Raw genomic sequence first — 19070 nt, 5'->3', positions numbered from 1 at the left:
GCCGGTCGAAGAGGCGATAGCGGCCCACTTATGCCCGCCCTCTGCGGGACGGCGTGCTAAGTCGGCCCTACCCTCTAAAGCTTGCCGCACGACGTCAAGCCTGCTCCGCCGCGCTTTCTCCGCCGCCGGGCAAGCTGCGTCAGCGCTGCACACCATGGCAACGCTTCAGATCTTCCAGGCCGATCTCCTCCGTAAGCTGGATGAGGAAGGTCCTGACGCGATCTGCGTGCCGGACTTAAGGAGTGCCACGGACCTCGCTCTCCGTGCTACTAAGTCTGCAGCGCAAGCCATTGGACGGAATATGGCCTCTCTCACCGTGACTGAGAGACATCTTTGGCTGACGCTCTCGGAAATGGCCGAGTCTGAGCGCACCGCGTTCCTCGACGCCCCGCTTTCCGCCACAGGCCTCTTTGGATCCTCCGTCAAGGATTTCGCGGAGAGATTCGCAGAGGTACAGAAAGTGTCACAGGCTATGAAGCGCTTCCTCCCGAAGCGCTCCAGCTCTGCAGCAGGCCGTGCGAAACCGTCTGCTCAGAGCTCACAGCCACCGTCCACTGCCTCCACTTCACAGTGCCGCCAGGCCCTAAGTGCGAGACCGCGCTCCCGCTCATCCGGTCGCCGCCCCGCTGTACGTGGCCCGCGACCTAGGATTACGGTGAAGCCCGAGGCCCCGAAGTCGTCCTAGCACAGCTAGGAAAACGACGGTGTTTAAGTCCCGCTGCGGCCAGACTCACACCAAAGCTATTCGCTCGTCCAGTTCCAGCAAATGTGACTGTTCCAGTGTTTTCTGCAGCCAACAAGTCGGTTCTGTCACCCGCTTGCCTGCACACAAATGCCGTTTTCACGGCTACCCAGATAAATCCCCAAAAGAGTGTATTTTCTGGTGTCCCGGCCACGGCCGATGGTGTTTCATGTGTAGTAAGAATGCCCACTGCCCAGTGCCCATCCCTACACACAAGCACAGCCTGTCACACAGGGCTCGCGCACATAAAACCGACTCAGATCGGTTGCGCTTCAAACATGGTGAAAGTGCCCACTACCCAGTGCCCACTAACACCGCGTTGTGCATGTCTCACGGTTTCTGTAAAAACGAAACCAACGTGCACTCGCTTCACGCAAGCGAACGATGTTTTCGGTGTGATAAATGTGCCCGCTGTCCCGCGCCCACATCCACACATAGACATGACAGTTCCCACGGGAACCGCCCAGCCCTCCCCCTCGCGGCTGACCACCGCAGAGGAGTCGAGCGCGGGCAATCTGCCCGCTGTTATCAGCGCGCCCCATGCCTCAAATGTCACGAGCGCGATGCTTGTGTTGCAGCACGCCGAAGCCTCTCCATCGCTGAGCGAGCGGAGCGCGCTTCGTATTCAACCCCTAGCTATCCATGCAGACGCATGGGCAAAGCTGCCCGGGGTTTCGAAGTGGGTGCTGAACATTATAAAAAGAGGCTATTCGCTGCAGTTTCGCCGACGCCCTCACCGCTATGTGGCGCGCGTCGAGACCACGATAAAAACAGAAGTAGCACATTTACTTCGAGCCGAAGTGACGAAACTATTGAGCAAAGGGGCCATAGAGCCTCTCTCTCAAGTTCAGAGCGAAGGAGGGCTATACAGCAGATACTTCCTGGTACCGAAAAAAGACGGGGGTCTCAGACCCATACTAGATCTAAGGCAACTGAACAAAGTGCTTGTGAAGCGACAGTTCAGGATGCTCACGACCAGACAAATCCTTGTGCAGATTCGCCAAGGAGATTGGTTTGTGTCAATAGATCTGAAAGACGCGTATTTTCAAATACAGATAGCGTCACGTCACAGGCGATATTTGAGATTCGCCTTCGAGGGCCAGGCATATCAGTACACAGTCCTGCCATTCGGTTTGTCCCTGGCACCCCGTACATTTACGAAGTGCATGGACGCGGCGCTCGCACCCCTCAGAATGAGAGGCATACGAGTGCTGAACTATTTGGACGATTGGCTGATTCTGGCGCAATCTCGCGCAGTGCTCATAGAACACACGACCATTTTACTCGATCACCTCGAGGATTTGGGTCTCAGTGTCAATTGGGCGAAGAGCTCTCTGTTACCCAGTCAGAAGATATCTTTCCTGGGCACAGAATTGGACTCGCTGTCCATGATAGCGCGACTATCACCACAGCGCGCGGTAGACATTCAACGCACAGCGAACGCGTTTCGCTGCGGCGCGTCTGTCCCGCTCAAGAAATTTCAGAAGATGCTAGGTCTCATGGCCTCAGCATCGTCAGTGCTCCAGCTGGGCCTGCTCCGCATGCGCCCGCTGCAGTTTTGGCTGAAAGCGCGAGTCCCACGCAGAGCGTGGGCATCCGGTTCGCTTCGCCTCAGGGTCAATCAGAAGTGCGTCACAGCTCTGAAACCTTGGAGAGCGAACGACTGGTACCAATTAGGTGTAAGCCTGGGGACTTCCTCGAGGGTGAAAGTGGTGTCCACGGACGCGTCCACCTCGGGATGGGGAGCGCTGCTCGAGGGCAGACCGTTCTTCGGCCAGTGGTCGGAACGGGAGAAGCTCCTGCACATAAACTGCCTCGAAATGCTGGCAGTAGACAACGCGCTGACGCGTTTTTGTCCCCAGATAAAAGGACGCCACGTCTTGGTCCGTTCGGACAACATGTCTGTGGTGTCCTACATAAATCGCCAGGGCTGCCTCAGGTCCAAGAACCTGTACAGGCTGGCAGAACGCCTCCTGGTATGGGCTCAGTGCAACCTCCGCTCGCTCAGAGCAGCGCACGTGCCAGGGCTCCTGAACATAGGACCGGACAGACTGTCCAGGAACAATGTTCCGGCAGGCGAGTGGTCTCTACACCCACAGACAGTCCAACTGCTGTGGAAGAAATTCGGCAGAGCGGAAGTAGACCTGTTTGCGTCTCAAGAAAACGCTCACTGTCAGGAATTTTTCTCAAAGAGCAGGAGCGCGCTGGCCCATGTGTGGCCCCGCCGCCCGCTCTATGCTTTTCCCCCCGTCTCTCTCCTGCCTCAGGTGATAGAACGGATCAGGGAAGAAGGATGCTCAGTACTGCTGGTGGCACCGTTCTGGAAAAACCAACCTTGGTTCCCAGTCGTGATGCAGTTAGCAAGTACTGCCCCGTGGCCAGTACCAGTGAGGAGAGACCTCCTCTCACAGGCCCACGGTTCGATCTGGCATCCTCACCCAGAACTGTGGTCCCTTCATGTCTGGGCCATCAACGGGTACATGTTGGACTCCCTGAAGGAGTATTAAACACGATCACGCAGGCTAGAGCTCCGTCTACGAGACGACTCTATTCCTCGAAATGGTCAGTGTTTTCGGGCTGGTGCACAGCCCGTGGTGTGTCACCCACAGACTGTGGTGTGGCGGAGGTGCTTTCCTTCCTACAAGAGCTGTTGGATGGGGGCAGGGCCCCCTCCACGCTCAAAGTTTATGTGGCGGCTATAGCAGCGTTCTCAGAAACAACGCTTGGTCAGTCAATAGGAAGGAACGATTTAGTCATCCGCTTCCTTAGAGGGGCTAAGAGACTGAATCCTCCCAGACCTCCCTCAGTCCCCGTATGGGACCTTTCTACGGTTCTGGAAGCCATGAAAGGTGCGCCATTTGAGCCTTTACAGTCAATCGATTTGAAACACCTGTCTTTCAAGACGGTGTTTTTGCTGGCTCTCGCTTCGGTGAAGCGCATAGGGGATCTGCACGCGCTCTCTGTGAGCGCGGCGTGCATGGAGTTTGGGCCTAATGACTCGAAAGTTATACTCAAACCTAAGCACGGTTATGTTCCGAAATCCCTCAACACACCGTTTAGGGCGCAGGTTATCTCCCTGTCAGCCCTACCGGTCCCTGATGAGGAAAGAGACGCGAGCCTCCTCTGCCCAGTCAGGGCATTACGAGCTTATGTGTCTCGCTCGTCTGGTTTCAGACAGACGGAGCAGCTCTTTGTTTCGTTTAGCGGACGTTCTAAGGGACTAGCCGCGTCGAAACAGAGCCTATCCAGATGGATAGTTGATGCTATAGCGCTGGCATACGCCTCCAAGGGCATGCAGTGCCCGTTGGGTGTCAGAGCGCACTCCACGAGAGGCATGGCCTCTTCGTGGGCCTGGTCAAGTGGGATTGCCTTGCAAGATATTTGTATGGCGGCAGGCTGGGCCTCCCCGTCTACATTTATAAGGTTTTATAACCTAGAGGTTCCCGCCCTGCAGGCCAGGCTGCTGTCGGTCTAAGTTTACCAGTATTGTCTGACCTGATGCGATCAGCTCAGAATGCTGCGTCTACTGAGCACAGCTCAATGTTCGACAGTAAAAAAGTAGCAGCACGAGATGTGCCTGGGCAAACTGTGTAAGACCCACATTCCCCCATCAGTTCAGGCCGTACCCCGCCCTGTCTGTATGATGAAATTCGCATCTCAGCGACGCTACCATATGTGGAAGAGTGCGGCTTCGCCCCTCCCTCTTCCTGGACTCCCTGTGAGTTCCCTGAGTGATTGTGCACTATATGTACCCCGGGCTTTCGCCCTTGGGTCTTTGGTGTCAGATCTCAGCATGCACGGCGTTTTGCATTGGGTCCCCTAGCGTAAGATATCTTACGGAGTACGAGAGACCTCTCGTAAGAGAACGTACTCGGTTACCAACGTAACCTCGGTTCTCTCTAGAAGAGGGAACGAGTACTGCGTATCTTGCCGTGCATGCACACGCTCTGGTTGCTTCGATGATGAAAAACCAGATAATAGCTGCCTGCGAGCGGTATTTATAGGCCTAGACCACGCCCATTTCGGCGGGACGTGACGCAGCGGGCGCGAAGTACCCTGATTGGGTCTGGCGTCATGCCAGGCCTCGCTCGATAGGCTGCAGCAGTTGCCGCAGAGCAGCCAATAGGCGCGCGAGCTGTCTCGCCTATGTCTGCATGCTGCCGCAACGCGTTTTGCATTATTACAAAATTAAGGATAATTTTTGGCTTCAATATCTCGCGGAAAAAGGATTTTCCCCTTGCGTAAGATATCTTACGCAGTACTCGTTCCCTCTTCTAGAGAGAACCGAGGTTACGTTAGTAACCGAGTACGTTTTCTCGAGCTGATATGGGGGCGTTCACAAGTTTGCAGGATTGCCTCAGTCATTTGCGTTTGAATAGCGCGCGCTCTCCGTGGGCGGGGTCAAATTAAAAATAATGAGCTGAGATGAGAACGACTGACATCTCTCTCTTTTCATACAGATTGCATAAACTGAGAATATTTGTTTTTTATAAAAAAATACTTCATTTAAAAGAAGAGAATTCAAGCTTCATGCCTGTGTGACTGTTTGACTGAGTATTCGCTGAGTTATGGTTTATTTTCGGACGTGTTTCAGAATGGACTTAACTGACAGAGAGAAGGCAGAACTCGCTTTGTGTTTATTTTTCTTTATTTGGCAAAAAAGCACAACACTTTGTTTTTATTGTGAGTATACACAAAAAAAATACACACTTAACAGGATCGATAAAAAAAAAAAAGCGAGCTGGTATCGCCGGCGATACCGCCGACCCCAGGGGGTTAAGGAAGAACATTTATTTATTTACGATACATTATTCATTCACAAAGAAAATTGGTGTCCTTAAAGGTTGGATTTTTCCTAATTTTTTTAATTAAGGCATTAAGTTAAATTTTTAGTCAACTTTAGCATGGGTGTCTAAACTTATGCATAGCACTGTATAACATATAACATATATGAACAAAAATTGGCAACATTATAAGCTTATTTGATGTCAGTATAGCAATAGAGTTTGGTAAAAGCTGTTCATTCATTCACACACAAAAACGCGATTCATTTTGAAACAGTATTTTTGCCAGCTGTAGAAGCTCCACAACAGCGCGCATCTGTGCATTCATTCATTCACACGCAGAAACGCGATTCATAAATACAGTCTTTGCGTGTACAGACACCATTTGCAATTAGAACAAAGCAAATATACAGATGGTACGCAACCAGAATAATACTTTTACCGCCGCCGGGTGGTACGCCCCGTGGCGGTAAATTGCGGCTGTGTATTTGCAGCCTCTTACCGCTAAGAGGCGCTACAATCACAGACTTTGCAAAGTGTCAGTTTATTCTCTACTGCGTAATCTGCTGCTGCGCCAAGCTGGTAGCAATATTAGGCCACATCAATGAGGCTTTGTAAGAGCAGACCTTAATTTAACAGTATTCAGACAATAGCTCTGTGGTCAACGCAACAACATGAGCCTCTTGAGCCTCAAGCGATCTGAGATCGAATCTCAGTGTTGCCAATAGTGTTTATGTTTTTCCGTTATTGATGCTTAAATATGTATCTGTTTATTAAATCAAGCATTGTTTAATTATCAACATAAATTTGCTACATTCCAGTTGAGCCGCTGCAAAGACGACACATCTTCTGATGAAGGAAGACTGTCAGCCGATCGCGTTAGAAAATGAAGATGATGAAGCTTGTCTTTAATCTGCTAAATGATTTATTCATTTATTTTTGTGAATCATTCACGAAATTGATATGACTGACAGTGATACCCGGCCAAAGCCACAGAAGACATTTTTCAAAACAGATCGAACAAATCAGAAAAATACTTTCAATACAATTTTGCTTTCAATTAAAAAAAATAAACAATGAAAATGTAAAAGAAAAAGAAAATTAATTAAGTTTGAAAACCCATCGCACATTTCAAGGTATAAATAAAGTGTCGGGACAGTTTATTTATTTAAAACAGGGTTGCATCAATAGAGTTTATTCCCTCTGTGATGCAAAATAAGAAACACAGAATCTTATTCTTGCAACATTTTAAACCTCTATTGTCAAATAAATTGCAGCTAAGTTAAAAAATTAAAATGGTACAAAATGAAAATAGTTCAAAGAAACATAAATTAAGAACAGGCGTTTTTCTTTGCCTCTCTCTCGCGCTGGATCTTTGTTAGTAAGTTGTTTAGTAGCCTAAGTCTCCCTCACTGCGCGCGCCGGGTCTTTCTCGAAATTAAACATTTCAGGGTAAAAACACAATATACAGCTGATAGTACTGTATATGTAGCTGCGTGTCATACACACAAATCACGAAAGAAAAAAAAATAACAAATAGCCTTTGTTGCTTCAAAGATGCAGTATATTGCTGTATTCACCTCACAATAAAACGAGGTTGATCGCGAATTAAAGAGCTTTGTATCTGCTAAATTGAAATTGTGTGTGGAAAACCTTTAAATACAATTAATAAAACTACAATATTTATAATTTAATAAGATATAGGCTAGGGCCTACATATGCACTTTCTGAGATATTTGCCTGCTCATCAGGCTGGCTATCCGACACTCTCCATATGAAAGACGGAACATTAACACCTCTTGTCCTGCACCCCCACGATAAAGCAGCTATACTGCCTTCTCCAAACCCCCCACAGGCTATCTGAGTTTGCAAAACAAAACAAGAGTTTGCAATTCACACTTAAATCGCTATTCTAGACATTTGCAATAGGCTATTCAAGTGTTGATAATGAAGGAATTAAATAATTTAGGCTATGTAGTAATATTTCTGTCATAAATGTTTATTACTAAATATTTAATTAGGCCTATTTCAATAATTGAAGAATTAAAACGCTACTTCAGTTTGGGCCAGCTTTTTCCATGCAAAACTAAATACAATCTTCAAACGCATGTTCATTTGTTGTCATGAACAAAATGTTCAACTCAATATTAAATTCCACAGGGATCTTTGAATCCTTACAACCAGGGTGCGATTTGTGAATAAAACTTTTTATTTTATTATTAAATAAATCTCGAACCACAGTGCTTCGTGCTGCTGCAAAACTAAATAACATTTATAGAATAATTATGAACTTAAATGAAACAATATCGCAACATTGACATTTATCTGAGCTTTTTTTTACAATTTAATTCAGGGCGATTTAGCCTATTTAATTAGTGCGAGATTACATAATCAGGCTTTAGACATAGCCGATTTCGTATCATGACTGAGCTGAGGCAAGTGGCGTTCGGTTCATTTTTATGACGCGCAGTTCCCGGAGACAGAGACGACAGACAAACTTTTGTCGTTAGCCTAATATGAATAAAAGTTTACAGTTTTGAACTATGTATGCTACTCTACTCATATCTGTATGACCGAAAAACTACAGAGTAGCCTACTAAGTTATTTTAGCTGTTAAGAGAAAAATAAATGAACACGCCGCCGCGTTTGTCGAACACTAATTCACCATGCCAGAATAAAACCTGGCTTTAGAAAAATGCAATGCATTATTTTTTTGTAGAACTGCTTTTGAAATTACGATTGGAATTATTATAGGTTACAGAGGTAAGTCATTGTATAATATTTGTTCCTTAGTGTAAAATGGAAATGCATGGTAATTTTATTTTATAAATATAAGCAAAAAACTATCGTGTAACAGAGTTTTAGAACTATAAATCTCTCTGCATCAATAATAGGCTATAAAATGCATTAATAGGCTAATATAAAAACGTCAGTAGTCCAAGTTGTTTCGGGATTTGAACCTGTGTCATCTACATGATTGACACGTAAGTTCTACCACCCGGCCATCATTTTACTAGTTGCGGATTGCTCAAACATACCAATGTGTGTTCACTAACACGAGCGAAAAGCGCTCTTCATTCAAATGAACGCGCCGCCGCGTTTGTCGAACACTAATTCAACATGTCAGAATAAAACCTGGCTTTCGAACAATGCATAGCGCCACTCGTCGTGGTGTGTCAAAACACTTAAATATAAATTTCATCATTTCATTCAAAACAATGTCAAAACGCTTTGTGACATTTTGAAAAATCCTTCATTGCACTACTGCCACTGGAACCATGAACGTAACAGAATACTGGTTCTGATTTTATTGTTTGTTGTTTAAACGTGCCTGTTGCATATATTTGTTTTATTTTATATGGTCTATTGAATTAACATTGATTTTTATTTTTTCAACAGAACGGCTTTTGACATTACGATTGGAATTATTATATAGGCTACAGAAGTAAAGTCATTGTATAATATTTGTTCCTTAGTGTAAAATGGAAATGCATGGTAATTTTATTTTATAATTATAATCAAAAAACTATGGTGTAACAGAGTTTTAGAACTAGACTAATCTCTTCATCAATAATAGGCTATAAAATGCATTAATAGGCTAATATAAAAATGTCTGTAGTCCAAGTTGGTTCGGGGTTTGAACCCATGTCATCTAAATGATCGAAACGTAAGTTCTACCGCTCGGCCATCACTTCACTCATTACGCAATGCTCAAACGTTCCAATGTGTGTTCGCTCACATGCACGAGCAATAAACGCTCTTTATTCGTCTCATTCCTCAATAGAATAGTACAAATAATCAGCTTCATTGCACATAATTTACTTTTTTTGTTATTTTTGGTATTAAATTTGTTTTTGTGTTTTTTATCGCACTGCTTCCCGGGGAATAGGCTTGTCGCCCACCGACGTCTAGGCCGATAATATATTACAGGTTATGTTGTTATCGTCTCTATTTTTTACTTGTTATTCTATTTTTCTGGCCTTATAAAATGTTCTATTCTGTTTACCATAGTTGTAGTATTTCATCCTGACTAATAATTGACATTAACGCTTACGGCAATTGGAAAAAATGTAGCAATTGCTGCTGTTTTGCACAATATCCCTTTGCGCCACCTGGCGGTCATTTCGCGAATGACTTTGAAATGCGACTGGTTTATTTTTGCCGCGGCACCTGGCTTGGCTGTAATAGGCATTCTGGTTGCTTACCATCTGTATAACTGACCTATTCCTCAGCCGGATCTGTTGCTCCTCGAAATGAAACTTCCAGCACTTCTGAGGTAAATTTTCCAGGATTATTATTAAGATAGTATTATTCCTCACAGCGTCGTAAAGTACATGAGTCTGAAAGTGAACTCGCGGTGTGTGTTATCCAGCTGATGTGGGCGTTTCACAGGTTTGCGCCCTCAGTCATTTGCGTTTGAATAGTGCGCGGTCTCCGTGGGCTGAGTCACATTAAAACATAATGAGCTTAGATGAGCACGACTGACATCTCTCTCTTTTTATACATATTACATAAACTGTGAATATTTGTTTTTTATAAAAATTACTTCATTTAAAAGAAGAGAATTCAAGCTTCATGTCTGTGTATCTGTATGCCTGTTTGACTGAGTATTCGCTGAGTTACAGTTCATTTTCGGACGTGTTTCAGAATTGACTTCACTGACACAGAGTAGGCATAACTCGCATCATGTTTATTTTTCTTTATTTTTTCAAAAAGCACAACACTTTGTTTTTATTGTGAGTATACACAAAAATAATACACACTTAACAGGATCGATTGATGTGTGAAATTTGTTTGTAAAATCAAAGTTAACAGAGTATTTTTGAATCTCTTTTGAACTGATAAGAAAAAAAGCGAGCTGGTATCGCCGGCGATACTGCCGACCCCAGGGGGTTAAGACAAACTGTATTTAAGTGAATAAACTGTTTAAGTGAATCTCCAAGATGGCCATTTTGACATATTTTTGTGTGTATTTGATCGTTTAGATGCACACACAAAGCCCAAGATATACGTTGCTTGTCTCGTTGCGGTGAGTTTCGGAGCGTGCGCCACATTTGGAACAGCATCTATTGTCATCAGTTTTGGTACTTTTAATAGCCTTTTATTATAAAAACGTGTCCCGCAGTTTAGCAACAGTATAGACTACATTTTACAACAATCAACGATCGTGCTGATTCTGACGTTACGTTTGGGTTTTAGGGAGAAATGACAGCGGGAAGGAAGTTGCGCTAGACAGAATGCGGCTTTAGATTTTAATGGTTATACCTCAAATATCTTCTTTTTTATAATCATTGGAAGACAAAATCTAAATCTAAAATAAAATTTGTTTAATATGAAAGATCTAAAGTGTAACTGTTTGAATGTTTAGTTCTGTCCTCATCGTCACTCATTAAGCAGTGCTGTTGTGTTGTGCGCGCCGTGGCTCCACGTGAAAGATCTCGCTCTCTCTCTCTCTCTCTCTCACTCACACACACACACACACTCTCTCTCTTTAGCAAAAATGCATCACAGACAAATGGTTCAAAATTATATATAGAAGTGGCTGGCGAGATTAAATTTGCAAGATAATAATTTCTTAAGCTCTTTGCGGATGACGTTGTCATGTTGGCCTCATCACACCAGGACCTTCAGCATGCACTGGGACGGTTTGCAGCCGAGTGTGAAGCGGCTGGGTTGAGAATCAGCACCTCCAAATCCGAGGCCATGGCCCTCAGTCGGAAAAGGGTGGCTTGCCCACTTCAGGTTAGTGGAGAGTTCCTGCCTCAAGTGGAGGAGTTCAAGTATCTTGGGGTCTTGTCCACGAGTGAGGGAAGGATGGAACGGGAGATTGACAGACAGATTGGTGCAGCTTCTTCAGTAATGCGGTCGATGTACCGGTCTGTCGTGGTGAAGAAAGAGCTGAGCCGCAAGGTGAAGCTCTCGATTTACCGGTCAATCTACGTTCCTACTCTCACCTATGGTCATGAGCTTCGGGTTATGACCGAAAGGACAAGATCCTGGATACAGGCGGCCGAAATGAGCTTTCTCCGCAGGGTGGCTGGGCGATCCCTTAGAAATAGGGTGAGAAGCTCGGTCACTCGGGAGGAGCTCAGAGTAGAGCTGCTCCTCCTCCACATCGAGAGGGGTCAGCTGAGGTGGCTCGGGCATCTGTTCCGGATGGGCGCATCCGACTGGGAGGAGACCCCAGGGAAGACCTAGGACATGCTGGAGGGACTATGTCTCCCGGCTGGCCTGGGAACGCCTCGGTGTCCCCCCGGAAAAGCTAGAAGAAGTGTCTAGGGAGAGGGAAGTCTGGGCATCCCCCGCGACCCGGCCCCGATAAGCGGAAGTAGATGGTATGGTATGGTATAATTTCTTAATAGCAATAATAAATAGCACATGTACTTTCTTAATTTCTCCAGTACCGACAGTAGAACCGATAATGTCCGAGCTTATGGATTCAGCGGTCTTGCATAATTCAGCACCAGGGCCTGTTTAATACCTGGGTTTTTCGGTACCCATCCCTACTCAACAATGCATTGTTAGTATTAATGAAAAAAATATCCCAGCCAACTGATAAGTTAATCGCTATTTGGTGTGTGGTGTGAATTTTGAACCCTGGCTGATGCTGGGTACACACCAAAAGATAATCGGGATGATTTTGGGCTGATTTCCCCCCTTCCGACAATCCTAGCTATGTCCTGATTATCTTGATGGTTCTACAGATTATTTTATCAGATTTTCCCTTGGCGTGAGGTGTGTTAAGAGTGTCCAAACCAGAAATCAGAAGTCCTGATGTGTGGGGGGAACCCTGAGGACAAATGCACGCACGCTCTGGAGATTATCAGGTGAAACGAAACAATATCCAATCAGAAAGCGAGATGATGGAAGACAGAAGCATAACAAACACAGTTATGGCACAGCACAAAGTGAAATTGATGTGAAAGCAGAGATGGAGGGATGGAAAAAAAAATCACTTTTTTTCACCCGTGAATTTTCTGTGAAAATCATTCCAAACACTATAATCGCAATTTTTTCCTGCACATCGTTCCCCATGCTTATTCTGAAGTCTTGTCGAGACTCTGGTTGAGAATCTGTTTGTGTGTGGTCACATCATGGCACACCACACGCTATAGGAGCAAAGCGGTTAAATCTAGGATTTTTTGTCCTCATGTTTGTGGTCTATCACATTTTGAACATTTTATAAGTTGTAAAAAATATTTTGGTGTGTACCCAGAATGAGATGCTAACAGTGCACAGCCACTAGATGGCACTGCTAGCTTGTTCAGTGCTGTCAGAAGCAAATCATGCATGAAATAGAAGCATTTTACAGTTTTAGAAACTGTTGCAAATTCAATCTTCATACAGTCCATTCCCTTCCCCTCACCCCAAACAATATTTATCTTAGACATGTGGGTCATACGTCTGTATAAAATTTCAGTCACCCTCTGATTATAGCATAGTTAATTATTTTAAAACATTTACCTTAGTATCTCCAGCTGACAGTTTGGACTCTTCAGTCCACCAGAAAGAAGCTTCACTCCAGAATCCTGCAGGTCATTGTTACTCAGGTCCAGCTCTCTCAGAAAGGAGCTTGAGGATTGTAGAGCTGATGATAAACTCTCACAGGACTGAGCTGTGAGATTACAGCTGTGTAGTCTGTGTAGAGAACAAAACAAAGAGCAGTAGTAATGCTTATTAGCGTTTATAATCTGGAGCTTGAAAAAACCTTTAACTGTAGTGAATTAAGCACAGCTAAAACAATTATCTCTTCATAAAACATTAAACCAGCATTTATTTTCACACACGTTACTTGTATTTATTTTTCTGAACTGTTTAGGCCCGCAAGTCACCCATTTAAAATGAAGGCAATTACAAAAGACTAACAGTGTTTATAAATAAATGTAAACAAGTAATAAAAACTCGGTGAGTGTTTTAGCACAATTTTCTCACCTCATGGGATCACAACACTAAGAGATAGTAAATATTTTCCTGGATTTTTTTTGTGCGTTCCCAAGATTAGACCTTCCTTAACATAATGCCGAAAACCCAAAGTCTCTAGGTGGTCTGGTTGAGGAGTAGATAGAAGTGCAAGATTGGTGCGCACAGACGCACAGAACAGAAATCATGAGTTAACAAGCGCAATTTTGTCCGGTGGAAAATTGCGCTAATAAGACTTGGTGTTTTTCTGGTGTTTTTGATCACTAGCAGCAGCCTCATCTCTCTCACACACACTCTCGTGAAGCAAAGGGGACACTGATGATGACAGTTACTTTTGATATGAACCAAATTCTCAGCTCTCAGTCGCTTGTGTAGCGTATGGACAAAATCACGATGACTTACTCATTCTAAAATTCAGAAAGCTTTTAACCCATTGACTCATATCATGTAAATCACAGCTTAGCACAGATGAGTCTGAATCAAACTGCTCCTTCTGACATGTTTGTGGCCTGGTGGAAATTTAACAGGAAGACCTCAAAACTCTGTTGTGAGCTTCAAACAGATCATAATCAGTTCAACTACCCTTTTTCGGCAAACAAGAAGTCCAGGTGGCAGGAGGAGCCCTCTCCGAGATGCCCAACACACACACAAACATTCTTTGCATCTAACTCAGAATATAAGTAATTCTGAAATGTATATGATATATTCCTGTATGGATGTATGTTTCCCCCCTCATATTTGCCTAGTTATGACTTTCCAGTTGTGTTAGTTGAACTCTAAGTGCTTATTTTAAAGAATAAGAATGTATCTCTATGCTTGTATCTTCCGGACATATCAATCTTGGTACCGAATTAAACCTCTCGGTTTGCCTAAGCTAAATATATATAGTAGGTTAGCATAAAATGTAATATACTATGTTTACCATCTTTTGGAGAAGAAATTACAAATTCTAACACCGCCATAAACCATGCAAATTAGGCTGTCAAGAGGAGAAGACTGGAAAAATGGCCACTGGTGGGGCAGGGGCAGGTGTGGCAGACATGGTAACAGCTCTTCTACTATACACTTTGATTGTGGGTTTCATACAGATGTGGCCTTTAAAAACGCGCGTTTTCTCCCGCGGCATTCGGCAATTCGTCTCGCACAGTCTCGCAGAATTCTGCAAGTGCTTTCGGGGGGCGCTACTTACAAATTCCCTCAGTGTGTTTCGCTTCACAGAATATCCACCAGGTGGCGCATAAAAAACAACACACTCAAAGCCTTACAAGATTTCTCTTAAAACACTCTAAGTTTTTTTAAGATTGTATAATATGTTTATAGATTACTTTACATTAGATTTTTTATTTTACTTCAAAATATGTCATGATTTTGAGAAAACATCCACAGTAATATATAAATTATAATAGTATAATACAGACATTTGAAAATCTTTGTAAATCCAAAAGGTTCATCAAAGTTGTCTTAAGACGAGAAGGGGTATTGGACAACGTTTACGATTTTTTTTATATGCTTTGTCATTGCTGTGGTTTCCAGGAGATGAGTGCATGCAGAATATTTAACATTGCTTTTATTAAAACAGCAAAGTGACGTTCTTGCCAGCGCATAACATTTTTGTACAACTATTAAGATGATTGTGCGCGCAATGCGCATTTATACTAAGTGCAACAGAGAATTTATTGTGAGTATAATACACGTGACTCTGCCTGTAAAAACCCAGCAGTATTTTTTTTTTATATACACAAAATCATCCTAACATACTGTAATGAAAGGCTTAAATAATGCGACTTACCCAGATTCTTAATTCGTGCAGATATTTCTTGAACGCGTTCTCTAAAACACGTTGCATTTTTATTTTGGCCGCATCTGATTCGCATTACATTTTTAATAAATATTTTAATTGAACTGTCTTAATGCATTAAGCATAAAGATTTTTCCACGTTAGTCTCAGAATGTCCGGGGTTGGCTTGAGGTCTTGCCGACAGTTTGTAAATCTTTTAAATATTCATATTCACAAAATCCATATAAAGGGTGATCAACAGTTATGAATTATAAAATAAAATAAAAATTATCTGATAGACAGTTTGACAGATGTTTTAAAAAAAAATTAATTTCATCATTATGGGGAAGTGGTATCAAATATTTGGTAAAACATAATACAATTATTTTAATTACGCATTTTGTTCAGTTTTGCCTTTTCAAAATGTTCCCTGTTTTTTATATAATTAATTTAACCTGAGATGTGCGTTAGAATAGAATAGAATGAGGCATTTATATAGCGCTTTCATATGTACTAGTGTACACCCAAAGCGCTTTACAATCATATCAGGGGTCTCTCCTCAACCACCACCAGTGTGTAGCATCCACTTGGATGATGCGACGGCAGCCACAGTACAACGGCGCCAGTGCGCTCACCACACACCAGCTATAGGTGGAGAGAGGAGAGAGAGTGATAGAGCCAATTCAATGTAAGGGGATTATTAGGAGGCCATGATTGGTAAGGGCCAATGTGTGGAATGTGGCCAGGACACCGGGGTTACACCCCTACTCTTTACGAGAAATGCCATGGGATTTTTAATGACCACAGAGAGTCAGGACCTTGGTTTTACGTCTCATCCGAAGGACGGTGCTCTTTTGACAGTATAGTGTCCCCGTCACTACACTGGGGCATTAGGACCCACACAGACCACAGGGTGAGCACCCCCTGCTGGCCTCACTAACACCTCCTCCAGCAGCAACCTGGTTTTTCTCAGGAGGTCTCCCATCCAGGTACTAACCAGGCTCAGCCCTGCTTAGCTTCAGTGGGCAACCAGTCTTGGGCTACAGGGTGATATGGCTGCTGACTATGTTAATCGCCTTTTGATAATTCTTTGTGTTGTCGAATTTTGACACAGTTTCATTGTTTGTTCATAATAATTTCTCAAGAAGTGGGATCTCACTCACAGAATGTACAGTGTGTCAGCCGTCTTTCTTTGGAAGCTAAGCTAGCAGGCTCTTGTTCTGTGGAAAAAGCTGAGTAGTAGGAGAAAGCTGAGTAGTAACTTAGGGGTTACCATCCTCCTTTTCCTGTACTTGTCCGGCGGGCGATATCGTTCAAAATGTCTGGGATTCGGCTTTTGCTTTCTGCGGTCGCCATTCATTGTTTAGTACATGCACACCTTTTGCTTCAATCTAACTGAATTCATTCCAATCGGTGAATCTGAATGTAGTGTTTACATGAACGCTAAACAAGTGATCAGTTTATGTGCATTTTAACATTGCTAAGAAAATTCCCGCTCCTCCGTGAGAGATACGAGACCGTCGCGTCTCAGTAATGACGCCACCAGCCTTGCGCCGTTCTCCCGCGGCCGTCAGCCTCGTCCTGCTCGCCACAGTAAACATGATGAATGGCGACTGTAGAACGCAAAAGCCGAATCCCGGAAATTTTGGGCGATCTCGACGGCAAACTCGTCACGGAGACTCACTAGTAGCCTAAGCTTGTTGTTTTCAACTGCGCTCTCTAACCGGTATGCGTGGCTTGGGAGTGGCCTCCTAGGGCAGCGAAGCAAGTGCATTCTGGGAGTTGTTGTCTTTCATCCACATAAGCCAAAAATACATTTTCTGGCTTTTCTCAGTCTAGAAAGCTCCAAATTCAAAAATTTTTAATTTAAAATTTTATTCGCCAACACGTCAACATGTTTTGTGATTGATTTACGGATTTATTACAGAAACTTGTCAGAAGCAAAGATACTGTACTAATCATAGGCATCGATTTCGGTGGGGACAGTGCGGTGGGTACGCGTAGAAGAAGATTTCGTGGCATCCGGCAACTCAAAACGGGGGTTGGAGGTAACGGAACAAAAAAAATTACACTGCCTATAGCTTCTGGGGCGGCTCCAGAGATTTTTTAACGCATGTGCTGAGGGGGTGCTAGATCATTGACGCAAAACTTGGCCACTAAATATTTAATATTCAATTATTTTAATGATCACAATTATAGTTTTAATTTTATTAAATTGAACAAGCGCAACATTCAGCATTCAATCAAATATTCTAAAAGATGTAGGCTATTATTAATAATAATGTTATTTCAACATAATATCTCGTTATTTCGTCATAATATTTTTTTTTTAACCTTTATTTAACCAGGAAAAGTCCCAATGAGTTACAGTAACTCTTTTCCCAGGGAGTCCTGGCCAAGATAGGCGGCCAAAAAGTTGCAAAGAAAAAAACATAAGAAAAAGACAGGACAAAATTTTTTACATACTACACAACAAATCTCTATACATAGACTATACATATACAAACAACACATTTTGTTTAAATTAAGTAAATACAAACATATAATTTAAAGGGTACCTAGTTAAAAACAATTACACCGTTCAGTCAAAGTTGACTTTAACAGGTTCTTAAAAATATTAATAGATGGAAGTGATTCTAAATTTAATGTGTTTTGGAGTTCATTCCAGACATTTGGTGCATATGATGAAAAAGCTTTTTTACCAAATTCTGTTTTTGTTGATGGAATAATTAATAATATTTTTTTGATGACCTTGTTCTGTGAACACTGTTTTGGTAAGTAAGTAAATTTGAAATGTAAATGGGTAATTTACCCATTAATGCTTTGGCAATAAAAATCAATAGATGTAATTTTCTTCTGAGAGAGAGGGAGGGCCATTGTACAGTTTCATACAGAGTGCAGTGGTGAGTCCTAGCTGTTGCATCTGTAATGAAACGTAAGGCAGAGTGATATAATACATCTAATTTTTTTAATAAAAATGAGGTAGAGTGCATATAAATTAAATCACCGTAATCCAAAATTGTTAAGAATGAACTCTGCACCAACCTTTTCCTTACTGAATAAGGAAAGCACCTCTTTAATCTAAAATAAAAACCTAATTTAGGTTTTTTTTTAAGTTTTTGAGTTTTTTAAAAAGGCTTTCAATATGGACCCCAAAAGACAATTTATCATCAATCCAAATACCTAGGTATTTGTAAGGAGAATGTGAACGTGTAAAGACCATTAATTTAGTTTTTTTAGCATTTAATACCAACTTTAATCCTACCAAAGATTTTTGTACCTCACTAAAGGCAGACTGTAAATGATAAATTGCCGCCTTCAATGATGTAGCAGAGGTGTACAAAATAGTGTCATCTGCATAAAAATGAGCCTTTGTTTGATTCAGACCTTCTCCTAAATTATTTATATAAATAGAAAATAAAATAGGGCCCAAAACTGATCCTTGGGGGACACCCATTTTTACTTCTAGCAATGATGAGGTACAGTTATCTAATGTCACACACTGTGTTCTACCACTCAGGTAATCAGAAAACCAGTTTAGCACAGTGCTACTAAAACCTATGTTTTGCAAACTTTGTAGAAGGAGATTATGGTCAACGGTGTCAAAAGCTTTAGATAAGTCAATGAATAAAGCAGCACAAGAGTTTTTGCCATCTAAAGCATTAACAATATCATTTGTAACAGAGGTTACAGCAGTAATTGTACTGTGTCCTTTCCGGAAACCAGACTGAGTAGAACTTAAAATACAGTTATCAGCTAAAAATGTTTTAGTTGTTCATTTATAAGAGACTCAAATAATTTAGACAAGACAGATAATCTGGAAATTGGCCGATAATTATCTAAGGCA

At 42.8% G+C, this 19070-nt stretch overlaps 1 protein-coding gene across 1 annotated transcript in view; it reads right to left on the bottom strand.

Moving 5' to 3' along the window:
* Window positions 1-19070, bottom strand: part of LOC311289848 (uncharacterized protein) — a gene marked incomplete at its 5' end in the record, with an annotated part of 137000 nt that overhangs the window by 55596 nt on the left and 62334 nt on the right. The window contains one exon of the mRNA XM_084408094.1: window positions 12991-13164. Within this exon, the coding sequence (XP_084264220.1) occupies window positions 12991-13164 (174 nt within the window). The remainder of the gene's footprint in view (window positions 1-12990; window positions 13165-19070) is intronic.

This window comes from Rutilus rutilus (assembly GCF_951802725.1).
Source record: "Rutilus rutilus genome assembly, chromosome: 4".
NCBI classification, from domain to species: domain Eukaryota; kingdom Metazoa; phylum Chordata; class Actinopteri; order Cypriniformes; family Leuciscidae; genus Rutilus; species Rutilus rutilus.
The sequence above is the reverse complement of the archived record's forward strand: the minus strand, read 5'-3'. Positions and strand labels throughout refer to the sequence as shown.